The sequence below is a fragment of the Eublepharis macularius genome, chromosome 12 (genome assembly GCF_028583425.1).
Source record: "Eublepharis macularius isolate TG4126 chromosome 12, MPM_Emac_v1.0, whole genome shotgun sequence".
NCBI classification, from domain to species: Eukaryota; Metazoa; Chordata; class Lepidosauria; order Squamata; family Eublepharidae; genus Eublepharis; species Eublepharis macularius.
In genome coordinates this window covers 76,114,379-76,141,776 of record NC_072801.1, presented here as the reverse complement: position 1 = coordinate 76,141,776, position 27,398 = coordinate 76,114,379, and the positions used below count along the sequence as shown (strand labels likewise).

The 27,398-nt window shown below is 44.9% G+C and overlaps 1 gene segment (V, D, J or C); it reads right to left on the bottom strand.

The window, feature by feature from the left end:
* Window positions 1-2,851: 2,851 nt before the first annotated feature.
* LOC129339986 (immunoglobulin heavy constant gamma 3-like) lies at window positions 2,852-16,260 on the bottom strand. The segment is given in 8 exon segments: window positions 2,852-2,938; window positions 5,091-5,227; window positions 11,590-11,601; window positions 12,534-12,863; window positions 13,574-13,906; window positions 14,621-14,947; window positions 15,436-15,738; window positions 16,188-16,260. Coding segments are annotated over 8 exon segments (1,602 nt in total).
* Window positions 16,261-27,398: the final 11,138 nt, after the last annotated feature.

Here is a 27,398-nt window from a genome sequence, read left to right as displayed (position 1 = left end):
GAACCTGGTTCTCCAGATTAGAGTCCCACGCTCTTAACCACTACACCAAATTGGCTAACTCCACCTGGTAATTATCCCATTAAGCCTCTGTTAAAGGGAGAGGAAATTTTTTCTACAGGCAGTTGACAATCCTAATGCATCTAAAAGTTTCCCCCTCCTCATAGGTATCAGGGCCTGGCCTAATGGTGAAATGCACACAGTCACGTACCTTCAGAGTTCAGACCTTTTTGAACAGCCCTTACATTTATGGTCTTTGTAAGAAGAAAACTAAAATAATGACATGGCTGGGCTCATATTTCTCCCTGATCTACCAGTTTTCTACTTTATTTTTTAAATAGTGTTTTATTAAAGTTTTAGAAAATAAAAATGGAAAGCTACAACATTACCTACAGTAGAAAAGTGGCTGGAGAAAATGATGGACTGCCGAGATGCCTAAATTGACATCTCTGATCAGGGAAAAGACATTAAATAAGCATTATCTGGAAGCCCCTTATAGACTTTTTGCAAGAAACAGAAAGAGATGAAATAATGATCTCTGCTTTTAAAGATTAGGGAATGGAAAAAAATTGTATAGAGGAAAGGAAAAGTAGCTATTTATGGCTATTTTAGAGTTAGTATATAATATATATTAATGTTGGAACTTTTCAAATGGAAAATTGGTATCTCTTCCAATTTATATATGTATATTCTTATCTTCTTTTTTCCTTCCTTTTTATTTTTTTTATGTTTTACAACCAGTTTTCTACTTTCAATGTTTTTACATAATTTTAAAATTAAAACCGTTACCCTTTACCCTCAATCTGATGTGATGCTGTGTATTTTACCATCATGTTCCTACCTCTTTCTGCTAGAGGGGCAGACACGCTAGCCTTTCTTCTTGTCTTTTGAGCAGCAGTGTGTCTTTTCCCCTCGTCCATCTGCCCACCTAGGCCTAAGGCTGAAAACAGAGGACAATTTTGTTCAGTGAGTTAAAAAAATGATGCCCAGTTAACAGAGCAGGAGGGAAGTGGTGGTCCAAGCAGAAGATTCTGGAACATGGCCAGAGTATGGGGCAGCCCATCAGATGGGCCTAACACACCCAATCCATAAATGTAGCTACGTGTACCTATAGCTGGAGACAGACCATTGGCTTGAAGAGAGAGATGCAGCAATGCTCTCAGTGTTTCTTACATCTTTTGTGGCATCGGATCCACAAAGTTTTTGAAACAATGTTAAAACCAACCCTGTTTCCCAAAATCAGAAGTTTGTGTGTGTGTGTGTACAAACTATGAGGAGAAAATTTTACCTTGCTGAAAAACCTACTATTGTTTATCTTCAAACTCTGGAGTACTCTCAGTCACATCTGAGAAGTGAACAGTAAGCCACAGAAAAGGCCTTTGGAGGAAGAGAAGAATGAGGTACCCTATAGGTGCTCTTCTGCGGAGAAACTACAACCATAAATGGGAGTGCGGGAGAGGGAGGGGGAATGGGCAGAGTTGTCTGAAATTACTTCCTGAGAGTTTCTGAGGAAGGAAAGAGGTGACTTCATTAAACACAGGAGATGAATTTATTTTTGTACATATTTATTATTGTCCAACAAAAATGGTGATTATCACAAAAATGCAACATATGAAGCCAACAGAAATGCCCTTGGTAGCATTCATCATTCTGAAAAACATGGTGAGGTGAGGAAAAATAATGGGGAATACTCATCATTGGGAAGGAGATAAGGAACATTTACTTTGTGTGCACGCAAAGACAAAGAAATCTATTATAATAAACCAGTGCAAAGAAATAGAAGAGAACAAAACCAAAAAAGGAACAAGAGATTTGTTCCACAAAAGCCAGAAAATCCAAAGGATATTCAAACCACACCTAGGGTTGCTGAAAGATCAACACAGAAATACAGATTATGATTAGGACAATATATAAAAAAGATGGAAACAATGCACTGAAGAACTATATAGAAGAGATGGAAGGAGGACAGATTCCTTCAAAGAAGATTTTTTTTTAAAAAAAATTAATGTTTTTAAAAGAATTAAAACGAAAAGGAAATACAGAAAAAAAGGCGGGGGAAGGGGGACGACCAAGACAAATATACAACTGTGTGCTACATGGATTGTTAAAATCAAAAGAAGAATCTTTTGACAAAGAACTGGAAATGTTAGGAAGTGAAGCTACACTCCAAGCAATTGGGAGAAACAAATCACCTGGAGTAGACGGAATACCAATACAGCTATCTATTGCTACAGTGAGTCGGAAGCAACCTGATGACACTTAACACACACTCAACACACAGAAGATCAGAGTTTTCCATGTTTAGCTCCAACTGGAAGCAGAATTGTGAATGTGAGAAGGGTTGGTGCAGTTGATGGATGGGTAGGCCCAGCACATGTTAGAGTGTGTGTGTGTGTGTGTGTGTGCAAAAGAAATGGTTTGGTTGTGTGGTGGAAATTAGAACGGAGGTCAGTTGAGGTAGCTGAGCCAGAAGGCTTTTTTTAACCAACAGTGCAGGTGCATATCTTTCTCCTTGGATAGGAGAACTGGTTAGATGTGATGTGTGGCGGTGGGAAACCAGTTGCATATAAGACCCAGAAGTTTTCTCTCTCATGGTCTGTCTTAGCAAATGGCTTAAGTCCTGCTCTAGATTCCAGCAAAATGGTCTGCTCCCAGTGATACAATCCTGGCCTGATACAAACTCATATTAATCTCTAACGGAAAAGTTAGGACAGTTGAAAGAGCAGAGCACGGGGAGAAGGCTTGGAGCATTCAGAGTGAAAACTGATGCATAACCACCAACTTCTTCTTTAATGCCACTTTCTTCTTATGTCATTTCTGAAGCCTGTAGGATGAAGTTCCCAGGGACAGGAGCCTATAGTATCCCCTGGATTACATTCCTGTATTCGGGACCAGCTGGTTTGTTCTTCAAATGCATCACAGCGGAGACAAGCCATTTGACCTGTTGGCGGGGGGTTGGGGAGGATGGTGGGAGACACAGAGCAGAGTTGAACATGAGACAAGACTCTGACAAATTTCCTCACAAGAAGATGGTTCTAACTTTTTTCCTTCACATCTCAACCCAATCAGTAAAACCACCATTCAAATTATTCTCTCTCTTCATCTCATTTTTCTTATTTTTAACAGAACATTTTAATGGATGCATTCTCTGTCATAGTGCATGTGTGTCCCTGCACCCAACCAGAATGGCAGTGAAATGGAGACTATCACAGACAAGGTGAAGATGTTCTACATACCTGGGGGGAAACCCCAAGCAGGCATGAAAATACAGGTTTCCACCAAAAGGAGGAAATGCCCTTAAAATTTGGAGACAGAGGGTTGGGTGTGGAATTGAAACCCAGCTGTATGAGGGCAGGTGTAAACCCTCTATCTAAGTGAAGGAAACAGCCTTCTTCTTGTTTCCCTTCAGGCTAGAGTTTTGTGGTGGGTAGCAGAGGAACTGGAGTCAGGGACTCCAGGTTTGGGGCTAGTTGAGGAGGCAAATTTACTTAGTGCAACTATATTACAGTAGTGCTAAAACTCGGAGTGCTGAACCAGGAGTGCTAACACGCTCAGATTTGGTGCTGGCTGCCAGCTCACCCTTTCTGAGAGCTAAATCATACGACATGGATTATACGAGGGCGCTCAAGTGAAGGGAGTTGCAATGTTAGCAGGGAAGCGTAGTTTGAATTTCACCTCTCTCTACAGAGCAGGCAAAGATTGGAAATTGTTAATTTCCTCTTTGCCTCCCCAAAGGCTCTGTCAATTATTAACAAACCCTTTGAGGAACTTTTTTGCCATCTCTGTAGAGAGAGGTGAAATTCAAACTACATTTGCCTGCTAACATTGCGTCTCCCTTCACTTGAGTGTCCCCATATAATTCGTTTTGTGTGGTTTAGCTCTGAGAATAGCACAGTTCGGAGATGTCAATGGTGCTATTGGGAGTTAATTTAACCTTTAGCCTTTGGCTCTCAGCCTGCAGCTCAGAAGACCTTCTTGGGACTTAGATCCGTGCTTTGGATTTGTATGTGTGCAGGGACATATTAACCCATGCCCGGGGCCCTAAGCTTTCAGGTATTTTGGGCCCCCTCTGGCACTTTAATCTTTCACCCCACTACAGCTGACAGCCTGACTCTGGTACAGTAGGTACTAGGCCGGAGTACATAGCCCTATATCTACTTTGAAGGTCTCCTGAAACATTCTATTCACAATTTTTAAAAATATTTTTATTGCACGGGTAGACCTCTTCAGAAAAGCATATTTTGGGGGTATAATTGTTCAATACTGTAATATGTTGAAGTGAATATCATTTTTATTATTTATTAATATATATATATATATATATATAATTTATGGATAATTGTTTTAATATAAGAGACAATTTGTTTCACTTCAATAGGGAAGCAGTTATTGTAATTTATGTGGGAGTGTGCCTCAGCAAAAAAAAAAAATGCTGGGCCCCTAGTCCCTGAGGGGACCCTAGGTTTTGGCCTAGTCAGCCTTGTGAATAATACAGCCCTGTATATGTGGAGGCCTGAGAAACCCATCTTCCACCTGAAAATAGAACAGCTAAGGGTGGCTAGACTGTCCTGCCCATCTATTTCCAATAAGATTTTCTTCTATTTTTTCCTGAACTGCCTCTGAAGTGATGTTATAGTGTTTTATATGTATACCTTTAAACTGATTTGAGTTCACATGTTATGGAGAAAGGTGGTATAAAAGTTTATATATACATGCATGAAAGAGCCATAGGGGCCAACTGGGGTGGGGAGGCATAGCCTTGTACTAATCTCATACTGTGTAATCCGCACTGAGTCTCAGAGAGAAAGGTAGACTATAAATGACAAAATAAATAAATTTATATCCCACCTTATCTCCCCAGACTCGAGAGCGAACAATGCTAAAGAGGCTGCAAGGACCAGAAATACGATACAGTCAGCACACACTAGCATTTGTGTTCGAGGCAGTGTCCAATTACTAACTCTAAGGTGGCAACACTAAACCACATACCAATTTGCAATCACAACACAAAATGTTCTGCATTTCTCTCTTTGCTCTCTCCTCCTTCCCATTGCAAGATGTAGATGTAGGGCTGTAACTTCCCTCCCACTCACTTTGAACAGTGTCACGGTGGCGCTATAGCAGATGCTGAGGAGGAAGAGGAGGAAGAAAATCAAGATGGTGGTCCACAGGCTGTCCAGTTCTTCCTCTTTTTCATCACTGTAATCATCATCAGTTGAAACAAAGAATTCTGCGATAGAAGAAAAGAGATGTCAGTTCACAGAGGTTAATAGCCCCAGACTAAAATCTAAGGCAGAACTATCCTGGCATACCTCTGCTATCTAATATTCTTTTATGATGCAGAGCAAATCGCTGCACATTTTTATCTACCTGCAATTTTTATGTTATTTGCAGGTTTTTATAGGCTAGGGTTGGGGCGGTTTTTAATTACTTGTATTAGGCTGTTTTATTGAATATTATATTTTTGTACTGTTTTTAACCCTTGTTAATTGTTATGACCTGCTTCAAGAACTTTACTGAAGAGAAGCAGTATAAAAGTTGAATAAATAAAATAAAAATAAACACAATCTTTCTAATCTTTCCATAGAACATGTATCAATTTCCACCAACCCTGTAACCTTTTGAACTTCCTCTACCCTCATGAAGTGATTAACTTGCCTTTAGTAAAGTCATTGATTTCCCTGCAAACTTCCCTTGGCCCAATAGATACTGTTCATGCTGGTTTCTCTTCCATTCTTTAATGTTATGTAGGTACCACATAATCTTGCTCACGTCACACGTGCACTTTACTCACAGTCACTCTGCACTTTGGATTCTGCATTATTATTTCTTTTTTCTCTAGACTGTTGTAGAGGGCAAAACCCATGATGTAGTGTTCCTGTGAGTAAAGAGGATACCTGGAACTATAACGCCAAATATTGTCATCTGCATTTTGTAATAGCGGTTGGATGCATGATCTTTTGGGACCTTGGGTGGGATCCAACCAGCTTTTCTGCTGGTGAGAAAGTAATGAATACCCACAAAGGCTGGGTTGGGGCTCATGAGATCTGTAAGTACAAAAACCATGAGGGATGAATACAGCAGTAAGACAGGGAATTGGGCAAGAATGAGCAGAAATGTTGGTTGGATCCAGCCTTTTTATCCCCTGTTGATCTTTTGGCCTAGTCCTACAGAATAACTTCACTCTGAGAAAACTTGTATCATCATATCCCAGCACTGTTCTTCTTAATTCTTATGTGATGAGCCTGTTAAGCAACCTTTTCCCGCTCATTTCCAGACTATGACTTCCTATGTAATTTCTGCAACACTACTGAGGTCTAGGTCTTAATGAGTTGAGTTGAAAACAGTTGAGGGACTAATTCGCCAGACAGCAAAGGCAAGCCATATTGGGCTATGTCAACAAGAAGTTGAAAAAAACCTGGAAATAATCCTGCAGACGTGTCGTGGTAGTTGGGCAGTGGGTGGAAATGTCCTAATTCAGCCTTAATGAGTCTATTTTACAAGGAAGTGATTTACTAAGAAAGGCCACCTAGTGAGTTTCATGACTAAGGGGGGAAGAGAGTACATCTAGTCTCCAAGCCTAGCATTAACCACTACATTAAGGGCCAAACGGAAACTGTAAAAAGGAATAATGAGGGATTAAACTGTGTACTGATATTTGTATGTGTGCAGGGCTTTTTTTCAGCAGGAACGCGGTGGAATGGAGTTCCGGAACCTCTTGAAAATCATCACATGGCTGGTGGCCCCGCCCCCTGATCTCCAGACAGAGGGGAGTTTAGATTGCCCTCCGCACTGCTGGAGCAGCGTGGAGGGCAATCTAAACTCCCCTCTGTCTGGAGATCAGGGGGCAGGGCCACCAGCCATGTGGCCATTTTCTCCGAGGGCAACCCACTGAGTTCCACCACCTCCTTTCCCCGAAAAAAAGCCCTGTGTGAGTGTAAATACAAGAGGACAAACATGAAGCCAAGAAAATCATTGCATGGCATAACCTCTACCATCCCTTGATTTTATCTTTTTCAAGTGTAGTTTCTAAAACACAGCTCCGAAAATTTCGATGACCATATTTTTTCAGTATGAAGTGAGCATAATGAACTTCAGTTCTCATGCTCACCAGTGTAAAATTGTGAGTCCTTTTTAAAATGTTTGAACAAGCTTATTCTGGAATGCTTTTCTGCCACAAGCATTATCTTTATTTTCACCATTAGCTCTAAACTGTTTACTCCCACATCCCTTTCTAATTTGAACCTGACTTCACAAAGGGAGGGTAGAGAAAATATGCCTAATTACATTCCAAGGAGCCTGGAACCGAGCTATGACTGTTGCCAGCATCAAATGTTTATGTTTGTTTTTATCGGCCAGTGTCATAAGAGCCAGTTTGGTATAGTGCTTAAGAGTGGCAGGACTCTAATCCAGAGAGCTGGGTTTGTTTCCCTACTCCTCCGCTTGAAGTCAGCTGGGTCATTTGGGTCAGTCACGGGCTCTTCCAGAGTTCTGTCAGCCCCACCCACCTCACAGGGTGATTGTCATGGGGATAGTAATAACATACTTTTAAACTGCTTTGAGTGGGCATTAAGTTGTCTTGAAGGGTGGTCTATAAATTGAATGTTGTTGTTATTATTATTGCATATGCTTCAGATCTTTCTAGGTTTGTGCTTGAATGGGGGCACATGTCTATCACTCTGTGCAAAGTGACTGTTGAGTGGGGTGGATCATAGGGGTCATATCACTCCAGTCTTGGCCTATCTACACTGACTCTCCATTTGTTTCCGGGCATAATTCAAGGTGTTGATGGTGCCCTTCAAAGCCCTATATGGTTTGGGACCAACATTCCTGAAAGACTGCCTACTTCCTTCTGTGCCTACTTCCTTCTATGCCATCTGTGCTCATCTTCAGAGGCTCTGCTTTGGATGCCACTGATTCCTAAAATTAAGCTGGTGGCAACCCAGGAGAAGCCCCTCTCAGACCAGAATCACAAGTGACAAAAGGCACAGATTGGACACTTGTCTGCTTCCCTCAAGTTTTGATGGGAAATGTAGGCAGCTTGGCGGAATGTTGGACAAGTGACAGTTGAAAAGTCCATTGGACAGCAGTCAGAGAGCGAAGCTGCGAGACCAGGATGCCTACATTTCCCATCAAAACTTGAGGGAAGCTGACAAGTGTCCAACCTGTGCCTTTTGTCACTTGTGGTTCCGCTCTCAGTTGTTGCACCAAAACTCTGGAACTCTCTCTCCAGGGAAATTCATTTGTCCCCTTCTGTTGCCATGTTCTGTCAGTGGATGAAGACTTTTTTGTTTCACTTGGCATTCCCTCTTCACTCCCAATGTTTTAATTGTTTTAAATAATTTGTGTTTATGTATTGCTGTAACCTATTCTGAGCCCACTTGCGGGGAGGGTGGGCTGAAAATTAAATAATAATGATGATGATGACGACGACAATGTCTTCGCATATTTTAAATCTGGTTTTAACTGTTTTAATGATGATTTGTTGTTTTGATTGGTTTTAATGTAATTTTATTATGTATGTTTTTAATTTGGTAGCTATCATGGGGGCAATTTTGGGGACAGAAAGGCAGGATATACATTTTATTTAATAATAAAGAAGTGTTCAGTACTCTCTCAACACCCACCATTGATTGTTTGTCCCTGCCTGCTAGTTATCTTTCATTCATTGATTATTTCCCTTCATCCACTGTGTGTCAGAGAAGTCTTTTGTGAAGAGAAAATGGCACCCCCTCATCATAACTAGGGCATGGTTTTTTTAAGGAATGTTAACCAACGAGCACGCCAGAGGGAGAATAATCCCACAAGGTCACCTGTGAACCATCATTCTGTGAAGAGGCAAGGGATCTCTCACAAAGTATTCTTGGTATTCTTAAGTATAATTTCTAGGAAAATTTGGAGGGAAAACAATGACAGTGAAGCTAATTTACAGTTATGTAGATGTGAGAAAAGCAAAAGCAGAGCGTACTATGCTTCTACACAAAATAAGGGATCAAATGTGCCTGGAAATCCCTTCTTCTCCTTCTTTAACAGAGAAGTTTAACTCTTTATATGTTAGAGATGTCAAAGTAGATACATGCTCCTTTTGGGTACGTATGAATTCTTTATTTTCCCCAATCAATTTTCCTTATATTGCATCCACTTGCTAGATCTACCCACGCGCATGGTCCACACTGGCTTGGCTTACCCATTTCCGTCATTTTGATTAATATACCCTTTAGTTGGAATCAAGCCAGGCTAGGTTGGTAAATGGGCCCAGGCTACAAATGCCTCCTTGTGGGAAGGTGAAATTCCAACTTCCTTGAAAGAGGCAGTCATGATACTTTGTCCTCCAGAAGGCATCCTGCATCCCAATGACCTAAACATCTACCACCTAGTGGCAAAGAGCTCAAGGGGATGGTGGCTATGCAGCTTCAGGATGTCTTGGAGGAGATAGAGTATTTAGGCCCATTTTAATCAGGCTTAGGTTTTGTTCAGATCTGCCTTGGTTTCTCTAGTAGATTATCTGCCCCTGGTAAATAACAGGGGAGTGCATCCCTGCTGATTTTCTTGGATTTATTATCCTTCTGGAGCGGCTGGCTGGATTGGGATTATGGGGCACTTTGCTTTGGTTCTTCTGCTCTTACTGGATCGCCCAGTTCCAGAAGGTGGTGATGGTGGAGCTGTTGCTCAGATGCATGTCGGAGACCCAATGTGGTGTTGTGGTTTGCATTAGGAATGTAACTTTGGAGCCTTAGGTGAAGTTCCCACTCCTCCATGAAGTTCAGGGGATGATGACTTTGGGGTCGTCACCATATCTAAACTAATGTATTTCACTGTTTTGCTTGCAGGTAAAAGAGAGGAAGAAAGAACCATGTATACTGCCCTGAATTCTTAAAATAAGGATTTTGAGTACAGTGGCGCCATCTGAAGAAGGGAGCTTTGACTTCTGAAAGCTTACACCCTGGAAATCTTATTGGCCTCTAAGGTGCCACTGGACTCAAATACTGCAGTTCTATTGCAGACCAACATGGCTACCTACCCAAAACTTAAAATAAGTGTCACCTTTGATACCTTCCTAACAGACTCAATCAAATTGTTACAAAACAATCAGCAAACTTACAAGCCCCCCCGCCCCCGAGCTCTTCATCAATCTGAATGTTCAGTAAAAAAAAAAAAAGTGGTCAAGGAAGATCCAAGCTCGGTTGTTTATAGTTTTCTTGAAAGGGACACCAGAAGGTGTTGTTAACATAATGAAATTAGGGGGTGGCTTTTTTTTTGCACTGCGAACACTTACCCTGAGGAAGAGTTCTGAATTATTCAAAGGCTTGTTTTAAAAATTCGGTTGCTCCTAATCGAAACTTATACCACAGCCATGTCGTTTACTGGAATGGTTTCAACAGCCCAACGTGGCGACCGACACGCCTAGACTAGGAGAGCCAGCTGCCAGCGCGCACTCTAGCTTTGTCCTTGGCACGCGGTGAGGTTGGAACCCGATACCCTTTAGTTGTGGGCAACTCTAGTGTGGCATCACGTCCCAACTCCTTCCTGATCAATGGAGAACACAATTGCAATATGGATTTGTTTGCAGCGAACTTAAATGCAAAGGGAAGGAGTCCAAAATGCCCACCTGACATTGTATTTACTTGCCTTTAGGAGGTCATAGCTAGACCACATCTTGTACATTTATAAGATCTATCCCTCTAATTAAAATGTTTAATTAAATGTCTAATTAAAATGATCTTAGGAAACCTTGGCTGGGAAAGACATCTGTCTGAGATCAAGAGATAAAATGTGCCTTGCTTGGATAATACCAAGTCTGTATCTTTTCTAGCATGCTACAGTCCCACAGATGCTTCTGGGAAGCCCATAATCACAACATGAATACATCAGTTTTTCCTCTGATTTTTGTCCTTCACCAACTGATTGAGACGTATAGCAGCTGAACATGGGGGCTCTGTGTAACTAGCTATGATGCTTATAGACCTATTTGTCTTATCTCTTTTTAAAATCGTCTATAAGATGACCTCACTGCCAGGGGGTGAATGGCCCATTGATGTGACTCATTATGAGGCAGCTCCGAATAGCTTGTATTTAAAGATCAATATTTAGGGACTTTGTGTAGGATTAGGACACGGAAAGAGGGAGTTCCCTCCATCTTTCTATTATTGACAGAATAGATTGGAATGTTATGCATGGATGTATTGATGTTATTTAAGCAAGATTATTTTATAAGATGGGGTATTATTTATTTTGGAGAATGTGATATGAATGCATTTTAGTTATTTCCCATTACTGTTATGTCAACTTGCTTTGGTTTTATCCTGTGGCGTATCTGTACATGTGACATTATATATCCATATTTGCTCACTTTAATATCTCAAAGAACACCTATATTTTGCTTCCACAACTATAACGTGAATTGAGTTCAGGCAGGTCAGGATGCTGTTTCCCTGTCTTGTATTATATGTCTGTGTCGTATGTGCTGTCAAGTCACAATCGACTTATGGTGACCCCAGCAAGGGGCGTTCAAGGCAAGTGGGAAGCAGAGGTGGTTTGCCATGGCCTTCTTCTGCAGAGTCTTTCTTGGTGGTTGCCCATCCAAGTACTGACCCTGCTTAGCTTCTGACATCTGACGCGATCAGGCTATGCCATGCCGCCTTCCCTTGTATTATATAACAGGGTTTTTTAAAACGTGAAAAGACACAGAATGATGGAGTGAACTTGGCTTTTGTGGTGTAGAATTTTACAGCTCTTACTTGATTGACTGGTTTAAATACTTAAAAGCCTGGCGGCAGTGGATCAAGAGTGGTGTCTGGTGAGGGAGCAGAGAGAAAGAGCTGAAGCCACAATGGAATCTCTGTGGGGAGACTGTTAAGCTACTTATAAATAAAAATCTCTTCCTCATATCATAAGTTTCCTGAATTTCACACCCTCAAATACAATGGAGAGAGTCTTAGTGTGTAATGAGAGAAGTCTGTGTGGAATACTGGGCAGAGGGATGGATGGAGATCAAATCACTGCATAGAATCATAGAATCACAGGGTTGGAAGGGATCTCTAGGGTCATCTAGTCTATCCCCCTGCAGAATGCAGGAAATCCCCAAATACTTCCCCCCCAAGTGAATACATGGCCATGAAGTTTACTGGGTGGCTATGGATGAACCATTCTTGCTCTGACTTACTTCACAGGGTTGTTGCAAAGTTAAAAGGGGATAACTTCAGCTTTAAGATCCTAGGTGGAAAAATGGGATACCCATAGGACTACGAAAAAGACATTTCACCCCTGACACTTTGCTTTTGAGCAATCTACCTTGAGACAGCTCAATTCAAGAACCCGTCCACCCATCCCACACAAGTCACTGATGCCCCAGGAAGAGGTCATAAAGAATATTTGTGTTTGAGCCTTTGGGTGATTTCTCTTTTATTTGGCAGTTAACCACAAATGAATGCATGGAAATTATTTACACAGGGTTAAGTCTGACAATGCTAGAGACAATTCAGTGGATTAGGGTGGGTGGGGAGGGTAACAATGCTGAGACGGTTTTCATTTTTTACCCTGAGTTTTCTCAACGCTCCTCTGGGTATACTTCATGCTGAATCCTTCGTGGACTACGTGGCAGGTGTAAATATGGCCATTGTTCCAGTTAGTCTTGGTGACTGTCAGCTTGCTGTAGACAAAATAGGAATCATGACTGCTGTCCATCTGGACCGGGGTGGTAACATAGTAGTTTCCAGTCATGGCATTGTGATTCTCAAGCCATTTGATGGAGATGTCCTCAGGATTGAACCCTTTAACCAGGCAGGTAATGGATACATTTGGATCGCGAGATTTCAACTCTTCGTTGTGGGGACGGAAGAGATACACTTGGGCTTGGGTCCGTTTGCCTTGTGAAGAAAAGCAGAGGGTAGCAGAGAGAAAGGTAACCATCATTCAGTTTAAGACAAAGGCCTGTCAAAGGTAATTTAGACAGGGCTATACAACATTATGTGCCTTCATTATCTACCTCTCTCTCTCTCTCTCTCTCTCTCTCTCTCTCTCACGCATACACAATGTGCAGGAGAACATTTCTTGTAATTTTCCACATTAGGTGCGGTGTGTTCTCTGTAGCTACCTGATGACATCCTAGACTCGTCCTGCATTCTGCTATTTACCTGGAAGTACTAAGCCTTTCTGGGAAATAATAAAGCAGGCCCTACTCTCATTACATTCACATCCAGAAACAAAGGTACAAATTCTACCTTAAAAAAGCAGGATCTGCATCTTCTGGCACCTCAAATGCCAACAAGGTTTTCAGGGTATGAGTTTTTGAGAGTCAAAGCTCCCTTCTTCAGAGAAGAAAACTTTTGGATAACTACAAGATCCTATGATCAGAGATGGTGAGATGATTATTTAGACCTCCCCAGACACCGATATATTTATGAGGCCACTTTCTACAAGCAGAAGAAAATTCACATCTGCCACCATCCTCCTTGCTCATGGGAAAATGCAACTATTTCAAGGTATGCTGATTCTGCTCAGGTATCCCTGTTTAGGGGGCTACTAGAAAATAAAGCCAAGAGTCACACATGGTAGAAGAACCCGTTTCCTTCCTTACCTGTTTTCTTAGCAATTGTCTTAGAGTAGGGAGCAATGCCGCTTGAATGTTCAAGTGTGCAAGTGTAAATGTCACCTGCCAGCCAGTCTTGCTTGGAGATGATCAGGGGGCTCTTAAGGGTGAAGGTTCCATCTGAGTCTTGTGCGGGCTCCAGTGGTTCAGGGTTCAGGGTCCCTGGTTTCTCCTTGGACCAGCGCACTTTCATGCCCACATTACTTTCAAGACCAGTCACCACGCAGATAAGCCTGGGTTCTCCATTCATGTATAGGTCAGCCGGAGTTGGGGGTAAGATGGAGACCTTAATGCCATTGGCTGTACAATTGCCACTGTCCCCTGGGGATGCAAGAACCCATGTTAAGCCCCTAGACTCATCCTACCATTTCTTACACTCTGTTAATTGCCTCATGGTCTAATCTGCCATTCCCCACTCTTTCTGAATCACCATTACAACTTAATGTCAGGAGTAGCTCTAGATCATCATAGCTTGTTTGTTCACCCCCTTCCCAAATTATGAAACAGCAAATCTGGGAACAGCCCCAGCTCTCCCATGGAGAGCATCTCCAGTTCTTCAAAATTTGAGGAGGGAGAGAATCCATTTAATATGTCTGTGTTCCTTACAGCAGAATAAAGAAAAGCACATCTGCAGATGTTGACTGAAAGAACAAGCAAGCAGGCATCTAGGGCATGCTGGTCAACTGATGCACCTTAGGTGTGGAGCTAAGCAGATAAATTGCTGCTCACAGGATAACTAAGAGTAGCTGCATAGGAATTAGAGTGCACAGGGAGACACTCAGGACCCAGATGATCCTTCAACCAGGCTGGAATCCATCAACCAGAAGACAGAAGTACGGGTGTGAAGGCAGATTGAGAGGGGAGGGAGCCCTTCCTAGGCCCCATGGGCCATAACAAGACTAGTTATGCATTTCTGAATGAGCAACCCCTGGGGTAATCCTTTTGACACTGAAAGATCTCTCCCCTGCTTTTCTCCTTAATCCATGCTGAGCAACAGGAACTCAGTCAAATCCCGACTAAGCAGTTATAATTTACCTCTGCATTTTGTGGCATGTTTTTCCACTTTGTGACCTTGGTGGATCACCTGGCAGGTGTATGTCTTCCCCTCTTTCCAATCAATTTGGGTAACATTGGCTGTGCTGGTAGTGCTGAAGGTGTCTCCGGTGGCATCTTTCCTTGGGTTCTCGGTGTGTGCTGGCAAAATTGCCAATTGCCTGTTTACCAGCCAATTCACTTTGACTGTGCGAGGGTAGAAGCCCGAGATAAGGCACACAAGCTGAATGGTGGCATTGTCCGTATTGCGGTTGCAGGAGGAATGGAGGAGGAGGACTTCCGGGGTCACTGGCTCATGCATAAGGCAGGCTGAAATAAGAGGAGGTACATGGGAAGTATGCATGCTTCTAGGGCGCACTGCACTCTCTCTGAGTTCCAACTCAACATAGCTCATACAAAAATATGTCTGGTGATGAGGACCCTTTTCTTCCATTCTTATCTAGTACCTCTTATGTACACTGTAAGCCATATAGGAAAGGGAAGTACTTAATTTGCTACTTAATTGGTATTTATTTATTAAAGTGTATTTATTTATTAATTAAAATATTGTTCCCATATCTTTCCTTTAGACTTATTTTTGAAAGCTTCTTCCAAACCTTCTTCCAACTTACGTGCCTTTTCTGTTTGAAGAAGAGGCGCTTCACTTGGTGGAAGACTCCTTGGAGGATGGTCCAAGGCACTCCAATGTAACTATTCTAAATCTCATCATGAACACAGTCAACTTTCCCTCATTCTTGCCCATCTATTGCCCATTAAAGGTAGAAGAAAGGAAGCAACAAAAAAGCTGAAAGACTCACCTTCGATCTCTTTGCTGATTGTGGTGTTGGTAGACGCGTGTTCAACATTGCATTCGAAATTCTGGGATTGCCAGCTGGAGCCTGGGACGGTGAGCTGGCTACTGAAAATGTAGTGGCCACTGGATGACTGCAATAATGAAGGGAAGTTCTGGATGCCGGAGGAGATAGCTCCTGAATTCCACTGCACTGTGGCTGGCTCAGGGAAGTAACCGGAGATCAAGCAGCCCATGGTGACCTGGGAGGCAGAGGAAGTGTCTTCGCAGCATGGTGACAATGGGAACACAGCTGGGGCTGTGGCTGTTGCTGGGGGGGCAGAAAGAAAGAGACAGGGTGATGATGTGCTCTCCCCACCTGCCTTCCAAGGGTTAATGATAGCTTACAAGATATTATCCCCCCAACCACTCTGTTTGATAGCTTAAACCAAGAGATACTTCCATGCACTAATACTTCTAGGGTTCTACTCAAAAGCACCTGGAATTAAGACAATTACAGAATTTTTGGTGCTTCTTTTCATAGGGAGATGCCTTGCGCATTGGAACCACTGAACTATCTGTACTATGTATTTATGTGTGTGCCGTTAAGTCGTAACTGACCTAGGGCAACACCAACAAAGAGATTTGGATAGCGAGTGAGAAGTAGAGGTTGTTTACCTTTGCCTTCCTCTGCAGAGTCTTCCTCAGTGGTTCCCTATCTGAGTATTGACCCTCCTTAGCTTTTGAGATCTGACAAGATCAGGCCATACCGTACCGTACTGTATCGTACCATCCCCCACCCCCGGTTTACAGCTCGTAGCGAGATTGGATATTGTCCAACATCAAGCCCCATGTCGCAGAGTCGTAAGCTGCAGTACTGCAGCCCAAGCTCTGCTCAAGACCTGAGTTCAGTCCTGGTGGAAGCCGGGTTCAGGTAGCCGGCTCAAGGTTGACTCAGCCTTCCATCCTTCCGAGGTCAGTAAAATGTGTACCCAGTTTCCTGGGGGTAAAGTGTAGATGACTGGGGAAGGCAATGGCAAACCACCCTGTAAAAAGTTTGCCAAGAAAATGTCGTGATGTGATGTTCCCCCATGGATCAGTAATGACTCGGTGCTTGCACTTTTACCTTTACCTTTACTTGCAAGTTTATTGTCACAGTCGTGAAGAGGAGAAATGTATTTTAAGGGGAAAAAAATAGAAGCTGACAGTTGTATAATGGTGACTTCTAGCAGAATACTCATGGCTCTGACACCAGCCATTGGCACACTGATTCTCTCTGAATTTTGTCTTCTTGTTTTTAAATTGCCATATGACTGTTCACATTAAAAGCTCTTGACTTCTGCCTGTGAATTGGCATTTCACTCCAATTCAATTAATTTCACTTTGATCAAGTCGGGTTTGTGTGTGAAACTGAACATGTGATGCTATGGGAAAGCATTTCTTCTGCATATCTCAGTGATTAATGGAGTGGGTGGAGCTTACAGCCACATCAGAAAGGAGCATTGCTTTTGTGTCAAAGGTATGGGAGGGGCTTGAAGACAGTGGGCAAGGTTGAAGCTGGACTAAGGGAAATGAGTGGGTGCCCCTGAGTTGGTAAACCTGTGTTGTACCACAGCAGAGGTGGGCTCAGGGGACTGTGAGCTGCTCCATGCAAAAAAATTTTTACACCAAAGATATCGGGGTGGAACGTTTTGGCCTTGACTTCTTCCTGGCATGACATATTCCTTTATGGAGGGGATTTTTATATGATTTTCTTTGAGATCTAAATTGCAGTCTATAGACACAAATTTCCCAAGTGAGAGTAAAAGCCATTAGAGGTAGCATTTGTGGTGGGGTTGGGGATGGGACTGGATCTGCGGAATGATAAATGTCTCTTCTGCATATTTCATTCTTAAAATTGCAACCCTTGTGGTTGCATTCTATAAAAGGAGAAGAAAAATTGAGGAGATAAGTAGCATAATACATAGCCCTCTCTGAGAATTCAGCCTTTAGCTGTGGAGGGAGATCTTAACCGTCAAGTCATGGACTCAGCCATGCAAAGACCTTTATTGTCAAGAATAATTTTGTGTTTTGGGAGCAGACTCACAAAAACGGGTAATGTTTTTACTTATGATCCCATCCCCTCTCCTTTTTATTGGCCCTGCACCTGTGCCTGATAATCAGACATTTAGCAGATGGGTTTTTTCCTAGCATGAAGATAAAAACAATGGGAAAGGCATGAGAGGCACCTTGGGCCAAGCTACACATGACGAATGACACTTGAACGGCAAGTGGATTGAGTGGAGGGCAAGTGAACAGGGAGAAATACACTTGCTGTTCAAGTGTCATTCGTCACTTGTAGCTTGGCCCAGAACCTCAGGGAAAAGGCGACAGCTTTAACTTTTTACCCAGCCTAGCAGTCATACTATTTAGCCTTCATGTTTCCTCTGGCTAAAACCGAGGGAATGGGGCTGTTAAATTGTGGTCTTTGACTTTTTTTTTTGGAGTCAAGACCTGTCCCTTACTGTATCAGGCAACAGTATGTTGCCAAATGTCTTAAAATTCTCTGCCCTCTTTTAACTTTTTCTGTTCTCAGTTCCACTTATTTCTTTTCCTTGCTACTGGGTTTGACTATTCCTGGAGGTTTGGTGGGTGGATCATGGAGAGCGAGAGGTTTGGAGACGGGAGGGACCACAGCAAGGTAGAATGCCAGAGTCCATCCACCAAAGCAACCATTTGCTTCAGGGGAACTGATTTTTGTAGTCTGGAGAATTATGGTTCTGGGAGATCTGCAGGCCCCACCTGGAGGTTGGCAACCCTAGTTGCTTCAGGTTTACTGCCTTCTTATGTATTTAGTTAGCCAAGAGCGCAAGCAGTGGTTGAAAAAAACCAGGGTAACAGACGAGCAAACTGGCAGAGAATCCGTGGACCTTATTAGCTGGCTGCAATAAAACCAAATAAATCTACACCGAATAAATCTACACTGAAAATTTCAGCTCTGATTTCTCAAAAGTCTGTTGGCCTAGACTGCCCCCCCCAATTACCATCTCTTACCCCACCACTCCCTAAGGAATAAATTATGCCTTTTAGCCCTGGCCAACATTCTCAAAACTGGCTTAACAAGCAAGAGGACGCACAAGCAGAAACTTGAGTTGTGCATCATCCATATACTTCCGAAGAGGACAGACAACATCCATGTTTACTGTTGTAAAACCCAGCCAAATATGTGTAGTAGTGTAGGAGAAACAAATAGGGTGAGGCAGAAATTCAACAGGTAAAGATGAAGCACTAGAGCGTACTTTGCAGTTGCAGTGCTAATCATCTTAAATCCAAATACTGTACATTTCCTGAATTGTAATGTGTGCTCTTTATGAAAGAGAATCATTGGTACTCTAACCAACGGCAAGGATTTAGTGGCTGAAGTAATATCTGTTAAGCCGGTTCAGAACTGTAGTGTGTCTTACTCTGCTTTCCATCATAGGATCAGAATTGCCTTGGCTGCCTGCTGCTTCTCTTGTCGTTCCTTCTATACACTCCAACTATACACAATGAAAAGGCAACATCTCCCCTTTCTCTTGCTAACCTTGCCTCTCCCCATTCTACATGACTGAATGCTACATTTGAACTGCTCTGTTCCTTCATTCTGCAGTTAACCTGTCCTGCACTATTTAACAAGCCAACCAAGTAAAGATATGTGGTAAAAAAAACGTAATTGCCCTACAATGTTACCAACAGCTCAGCAAATGCCTCTCTAGCCTGTAAAATAGGCTACACTTGATTAGGTAAAGTACATGCTTCCACTCCCACCCAGCCATTTAACTTCTAGAAGCCATTGAAAGTAAGTTTAATCCCAAAGAATGGCAATCTACACTACCAAAGATTTAACAAGAGATTACCCCAAAGTGATAATAGGGACAAAAGGGATGATTTTCTAGAGAAGGATCCCAGAAACTGGGGGCCATTTCTAGTACCAGCAGGCAAGTGGTGGGCTCTCCATTGGATAGCAGAATGGGTTACATCAATGCTAAGTTCTCGTGGCCCTTCTTACATGCCCAGGATAATGCCGATCACCACCTGGGGTCAGGAAGCAATTTTCCACAAGCCAGATTGGCTAGGGATCCTGGAGGCATTTTGCCATCTTGTGGGCATGGAGCAGGGGTCACTGGGGCAGTCGGGGTGGGGGGAAGTAGTTGTGAATTTCCTACATTGTGCAGGGGGTTGAACTAGATGACCCGGGAGGTCCCTTCCAACCCTGTGATTCTATGATTCTATATGTGGGGGACAACTGCCTGGAGGAAAAAAATGTTCTGTCCTTTTAACAGGCTTAATGGGATGTTATTATTACCACCACCATGCCATTAGACACTTCAGCTGACCATCTCCCAACATTAAGCCTCTACTAAAGAGACAGGATAGTTTACTCTTGTGAAGCCTGAACACCTTCATTCCACTGGAATGACAGGTTCCTATCATCTACTCTTCCCTACTGCGTAACCCGCTCTCCCCACATGCAGGCTTAGCTGTGGTAGATGTGAAAATCCCTGGAGAGTCACTGCCGATAAGAGTTAACAATACCAACCACAGGACTGACTTAGCATAAGAGAACTTCATGTTCTTAAGTAAACAATGCCACCAGTTATCTTGTGGGCTCTGCCCTTGTTCCTTTAAGAACTGCTCAGCACAGCAAAGATTAGCCAGGAGAAACGTTTCCCACCTCTTTACCTTCATGTGATGAAAAGCTTCACCTGTTAAATTTCTGGCTGCTGCCAAAAGTTTAGGAGCAATAAAACGCTGGCTCGCCTGTCCACCTCCAATCTCCAAGACTCTCATTCTCAGGGGTTTTTTTGCCCACCCGAATTCCTCCAAGTGCCATTGCTTACTGGTCTCCCAGGGCCAAGCTACAAGTGACGAATGACACTTGAATGGCAAGTGGATTGTGTGGGCAAGTAAACAGGGAGAAATACACTTGCCATTCAAGTGTCATTTGTCACTTGTAGCTTGGCCCTCAGTCTTAATTTACAGGGTGGATTCTTAGGGCCAAGCTACACATGACGAATGACACTTGAACGGCAAGTGGATTGAGTGTAGGGCAAGTGAACAGGGAGAAATACACTTGCTGTTCAAGTGTCATTCGTCATGTGTAGCTTGGCCCTCAGATGCCAGTGCGAATGCTCTGTGGCCTTCAACCTCCAACTCTTTGCCCTAGCCAGGATTGCCAACTGGCCAAAATAATAGCCTGGCCTGCTCCTGTGCTTTTGTCTTTATTCAGTAAGTAAAGTTTTACAGAATATAGAAAAGAGCATTATTATCTACTGCTCCCCCCACAACCATATCTTCCCCAAACCATTCCAACTCTGTTCTCTTCTCCATTATTCTGAACAAGCTGGCACTGCTTGTTCCACAGGGCCACTGGGTAGCCTCTGTCTATGCTTGTTCAGTAAATCTTAAAGGATGTCCAACTTTCTGGTTGGCCCCTGTGGCCTTGCCTTTAACAGCAACATATTCTGCAGGCATTAACAAGTAATATTGCTAATCTCCATGCCATGAAATGCCTCATATGCTAATTTTCTGCCAATCAAACTGCTATTGAAGGCAAGGGTAGCTTTTAGAAAGCTAGCAATCCTATCAAAGCCTTCCGTCCTTTCCTAGTCTCTCACATATTCAAAGACATATCCCCTGGTACTAGAAACAACGTCTAGGATTATAGTCAGGGTACCACATCCTGGCCTCTATCTTTCCCACCCAGAACCTGCAAAAATTCTCAGTTGTACCCCCCGCCCCATTCTCTCCCCCTTTTTTGGCTCCATTCTTTCACTTTTTTTATTGCACAGTATGATTGTCACATTTTCTACTGGCCTAACTCCTATACTCCCTGACCTGGATATCCCAGGCAAGCCCGATCTCATTGGATTTTAGAAGCTAAGCAGGGTTGGCCTTGGTTAGTAATTGGATGGGAGACTTCCAATGAAGACCAGAGTTGCATAGGCAGGCAATGGCAAACCACCTCTGTTAGTCTCTTGCCATGAAAACCCCACCAGGGGTCACCATAAGTTAGCTATGACTTGACAGCACTATCCACCACAATCCCTTGTGTATTTAAGAGCAATTTGACACAAATTGGCAAGTGATGTTTGAGAGAACTATTTCCCCAGCATCTCATTCAGGTCGCAGAATGAAATCATTCAGCTAGACTATCCTTTCTGAGCTGAAAAGAGAACCAAGAAAAGCGAGCTTCCTAGCAGTCTTCCTGGGTTCTAACTAACCTGGGTTCCCTAACCTTATCAGCCTTATTGACCTGTTTACCCTGCCTAGTCACCACCCTCCATCTTTTACCGCTCTATGCACCAGTTTCTGATTTTCAGAGTAAAGTCCAGAAAGGAATCAGGAGGACTCTGCAAACACTTTCAGGTTTGTTCTATATCTGCACATGCTGCATCAGGCCTCAGATATGAAGCCTTCCCCCCCCCCCACACACACACTGTGTTAACAAGGCAGATTCTCAGCTCTGGAAGACAGGTTGGTTAGCAACTGCTACACTTGGTGATGGCAACTTCCCAGGAACTGTGGCAGGATTAGAAATGTCCCCCTAGCTCCTTGCTAGCTTTCCTGTGGCCAGATGCTGAGCTGGAAATCCAGAGGCTCCTAGCAGAAGATCTGGCTTGCAAAAGACTTTCAAGCAGTTCTGCTGCTAGATCCTTTGGGGCCTGCTGCTTATCTATGAGCTGACCACTCTCCCAGGCTTGCAGCATCCTTTCAGGCAGCCCCTCTCCACCAGTTTTCCTGGTGCTTGGTGCTCATTTAGGAGACAAAGAACCTCCTAGCTGTGCACCAGGCTCGGAGTAAGCATTCAGGAACCCCCTTGTTCCCTGCTAACTTCCCTAGAGTTAGTTGCTCAACAGAGAGGTGAAGAACGTCTTAGTAGAGCATTGGCTTTGGGACAGGCTTTCGTGCAGAACCACTTCTCCCTGCTAGCTGCCCTGTAACCTGCGGCTTCTCTGGGTGATGAGGAGCCTTGAACACTCTCTACTAGTTTTCCTATAACTCTTGCTCAGACATGAGCAGGGCCGGCGGGCCCATTGAGGACAGGTAGGTGGTGGCCTCTGGCGTGGGGTGCCGGAGGGAGCGCCAGAGGCGGCGCGGGGGGCGGGAGCGCATGCCACAAAGCAGCAGCCTCCTATCCCTCCTGCCCCACACCGCCGCCGCCAGCACAAGCCCCGGCTGGGCGCAGCCGCCACGGGCAGGCATCTGCGGCGGCACAGGCAACCGAGCGGGAGAGCTCGGAGGCCGCCCACCACAGCGATCAGGCTGGCGGCAGCGCGTGCACTCCTGTGATGACGTCACACGTGACGTCATCACGCAGGCTGGTGCGCGCATGCTGGGGGCATCCAGCTGGCTGCGAGCGCTGCAAACCCTTGCGCCACCCCTGGACATGAGCTGAAAAACCTCTCAGCTGAGCATCAGATCAAGCTGCCAGGACCCCCGTGCGCCAGGCTAGCTCTCCTGGAGCTTGTTGCTCAGCTTTGAGGCAAGGAACCTTATAGCAGAGCAGCAGGCTTTCAGATAGCCTGCTGCTGCTGATGATGATCAGGCGTTCAGATAGCTCCCTGACTCCCTTCCAGCGCCACTGCAGCCTGTAGCTTATCTGTTATCAGGGGACCTCCCAGTGTGTGGGCAGGATTTGAAGCTCTCTGCTAGCTTTCTTGTGGCCTGCTGCTCGGCTGGAAATTCAGGGGCTCCCAGCAAATAATCGAGCATGGAACACGCTTTGAAGGAGATACTTTGCTCCCTGCTAGTTTCTCTGGAGCCTGCTGCTAATCTATGAGTTGGAAAATCTCCCAGGCTTGGAGAAGCCTTTCAGATATTCCCCTGCCGTCTTTTCTGGAGCTTGGTGCTCATTTAGGAGATGAAGAATCTCCTAGCTGAGGACCAGGTTTGAAGTAAGCGTTCAGAAACCCCCTTGTTCCTCCTAACTCCCTTGGAGCTGGTTGCTCAACAGGGAGATGAGGAACCTCTTAGTAGAGCATTGGCCTTGGGGCAGTCTTTCATGCAGCCCCATTTCTCCCTGCTAGCTGCCCCGTAACCTGCTGCTTCTCTGGGTGATGAGGAGCCCCCAGGCTCACTCCCTTCCAGTTTTCCTATAACTTCTGTTCAGACGTGAGCAGAAAAACCTCCCAGTTGAGTATCAGATCAAGCTGCCAGGAAACTCCTTGTTTCAGGCTCACTCTTCTGGAGCTTGTTGGTTAACTGGGAGGTGAGAGACCTCATAACAAAGTCCAGGCTTGGAATGGGCTTTCAGATAGCTCCGCGACTCCCTTCCAGCTCCACTGCAGCCTGTAGCTTATCTAAGTTATCAGGGGACCTCCCAGCATGTGGGAAGGATGTGAAGTGCCCCTTAGCTCTCTGCTAGCTTTTCTGTGGCCTGCTGCTTGGCTGGAAAGCCAGGGCTTCCCAGCAGAAAATCTAGCTTGGAGCAGGTTTTGAAGGAAATGCTTTGTTCCCTGCTAGTTTCTCTGGAGCCTTCTGCTAATCTATGAGATGGCAAAACTCCCCGGCTTGGAGCAGCCTTTCAGGCAGCCCCCTGACCTCTTTCCTGGAGCTTGGTGCTCCTTTAGGAGATGAAGAACCTCCTAGCTGAACACCAGGTTTAGAACAGGTGTTCAGGAACCCTCTTGTTTCTGACTAACTCCCCTGAAGTTGCTTGCTCACCTGGGAGGTGGGGAAAATTTCAGCACAGCACCAGGCTTGGGTTTGGCTCTCATGTAGCCCCCTTCCTCAGCACTTGTTTAGCTGAGTGATGAGGCTCAGCCCTGGTTTTGGGCTGGATTTCAAGTCCCCCATAGCTCCCTGCTAGCTTCCCCATGGCCCTCTGCTTTGCTGGAAAGCCAGAGGCTTCCAGTAGAAAATCTGGCTGGGAACAAACTTTCTGGCACACCCTTGCTCCAGGCTAACTTTCCTGGAGAATATTGCTCATCTGGGAGGTCGGTCTTGAAGTGCCCTGCTAGCTCCCTTGGGTCTGCTGGTCATCTAGGTGCTGCAAAACTGTCCTGATCAGTAAGGGACCAGCTTTTCAGAAGCCCCATTGCTTCATGTGAACTACCAAGGCACCAGGCTTGGGATGGGCCCCCAGACTCCCCTCCAGCTTTGCTGCATCCTTGAGCATATCTGAGTGATGAGGGGACCTCCCAGGTGGTGGGCAGGATTGGAAGTGTCCCCTTAGCTGATTGCCAAATTCCCTACGGTCTGCTGTTTGGCTGGATGGAAAGACAGGGGCTCCCAGCAGAAAATCTGTCTCAGAGTAGGCTTTCCAGTACTGCAACGCTCAAAGCTACCTTGCCTGGACCCTATTGCAGTTCTGGGAGAGAAGGAACCTCCTAGTTAAGTATCGGCTTAGAATAAGTATTCAAGTAACCATCTCACTTTCCATGACCTTTCTTGGAAGTTGCTAATCCTTTGGGAGGTGAGGGACTTCCCTGGGTTGTAGGCACTCCATTTCCCCCTGCAAACATTTCTGGAGCCTCTGATCATGTGTGTGCTGGAAAACCTTCCAGCTCAGTAGCAGGTTTGGAATGGTCTTTCATATAGCCCCCTTTCTCCCCTCTAGCTTCACTAGAACCTGCTGCTGATATGGATGATGAGGAACCTCTCAGGCTTGGGCATGCTTGGAGGTTCCTCTTGTGTCCTGCTAACATTCCTGCCATTTCTGGTCATCTGAGGGCCAAGCTACACATGACGAATGACACTTGAATGGCAAGTGGATTGAGTGGAGGGCAAGTGAACAGGGAGAAATACACTTGCTGTTCAAGTGTCATTCATCATGTGTAGCTTGGCCCTGAGAGCTGAAAAACCTCCCAGCTAGCAGGCAAGGCTTCCTGGAAGCCCTTGCTCTGAGCTAGCTTCCCTGGATCCTGTTGCTCATCTGGGGAACATCCCAGGCTCTGGGCAGTCTTGGAGGTGCCTCCTGTGCTCTGCTAAGCTTTTCTGATGAATCTCCCAGGCTTTGGGCAGGCTTGTAGGGGCCTCTTTTATGCCCTGCTATGTTTTCTTGCAGTTTCTGATCATCTGGGAGCTGAAAAACCTCCCAGCTGATGATCAGGCTAGGCTTTCTGGAAGCCCTTGCTCTGAACTAGTTTCACTGGATTCTGTTGCTCATCTGGGGAATGTCTCAGGCTCTGTGCAGTCTTGGAGGTGCCTCCTGTGCTCTGCTAAGCTTTTCTGCAGCTTTTGCTCATCTGGGAAATGAAAAACCTCCCTGTCATGCATCAGGCTAGGCTTCCTGGAAGCCCTTGCTCTAACCTGGCTGTCTTGAATTCTGTGGCTTCTCTGTGGGATAACCCAGGCTTTGGGCATGCTTGGAAGTGCCTCATGTGCTCTGCTAAGGTTTCTTGCAGTTTTTGCTCATCTGGGAGCTGAAAAACCTTCCAGCTGAGGCTTAGGCTAAGCTTTCGGGAAGCCCTTGCTCTGAGTTGGCTTTCCTGAATTCCATTGCTCCTCTGGGGGATGATCCAGGCTTTGGGCAGGCTTGGAGGTGCCTCCTATGCTCTGCTAAGATTTCCTGCAGCTTCTGCTCATCTGGGAACTGAAAAACCTCCCTGTCATGCATCAGGCTAGGCTTCCTGGAAGCCCTTGCTCTACCCTGGCTGTCCTGAATTCTGTGGCTCCTCTGTGGGATGACCCAGGCTTTGGGCATGCTTGGGGGTGCATCCTGTGCTCTGCTAAGGTTTCCTGCAGTTTTTGCTCATCTGGGAGCTGAAAAACCTCCCAGCTGTGGATCAGGCTAGGCTTTTGGAAGCCCTTGGTCTGAGCTAGCTTTCCTGGATTCTGTTGCTCATCTGGGAAATGTCTCAGGCTTTGGACAGTCTTGGGGGTGCCTCCTGTGCTTTGCTAAGCTTTTCTGCTGCTTCTGCTCATCTGAGAACTGAAAAACCTCCCAGCTGTGGGTCAGGCTAGGCTTCCTGGAAGCCCTTGCTCTGAGCTAGCTTACTGGATTCTGTTGCTCATCTGGGAAATATCTCAGGCTTTGGGTTCTCTTAGTGGTGCCTCCTCTGCTCTGCTAAGCTTTTCTGCTGTTTTTGCTCATCTGGGAGCTGAAAAACCACCCCACTGAGTATTAGGCTAAGTTTTCTGGAAGCCCTTGCTCTGAGCTGGCTTTCCTGAATTCTGTTGCTCCTCTGGGGGATGACCCAGGCTTTGGGCAGGCTTGGAGGTGCCTCTTGTGCTCTGCTAAGTTTTCCTGCAGCTTCTGCTCATCTGGGAACTCAAAAACCTCCCTGTTGTGGATCAATCTACGTTTGAGCAAGCTGACAGGTTGTCCTATCTGGAAAGTAAGGTGTTTCTCAGGTGAAACACTCTTTGGACAGTCAGGGATTCCTGGCACCTTTCTTAAATGTGACCCTCAGGTAGGTTGATATGCATCCTGGAAGCTTTCTGGAAGCCCTAGGTCTGAGTTAGCTTTCCTGGATTCTGTTGCTCCCTCCTAGCTCCCTGCTAGCTTCTCCGTGGCCTATTGCTCAGCTGGCAAGCCAGGGGCTCTTAGCAGGAAATCTGGCTTCGAACACACTTTAAGATATCCCCTTGTTCCAGGCTAGCTTTCCGGGAGCACGCTGATCTTATGGGAGATGAATAACCTGAGAGGTGAGCAGAAGGCTTCAGGTAGCCCTTCTCCTCCCCACTAGCTTCCCTTGAGTTTGTTGTTCATCTGGGTGGTGAGGAACCTCCCAGTTGATGAGCAGGCTTTCTGGTACTTCCCTTGCTTGGAGCTTTGTTCCCTGCCATTTTTCCTGCAACCTGCTGTTCTGCTCAGATGCCAGGAGACTGCAACAGAAAATTTATCTTGAGGCAGGCTTTCAGGTCGTAACTTTATAGCCTGCTGCCCATTTCAGCAGGGAAAACCTTCCTAGTTGAGCATCAGCCTTGAGAGAAGCTTTCAGGTACCTCCTTACTCCCCTCACGTTTCCATGAAGTTTGATATTTAGCTTTAAACAGCTTTAAACCCATCTAGGGTTGAGCAAGCCG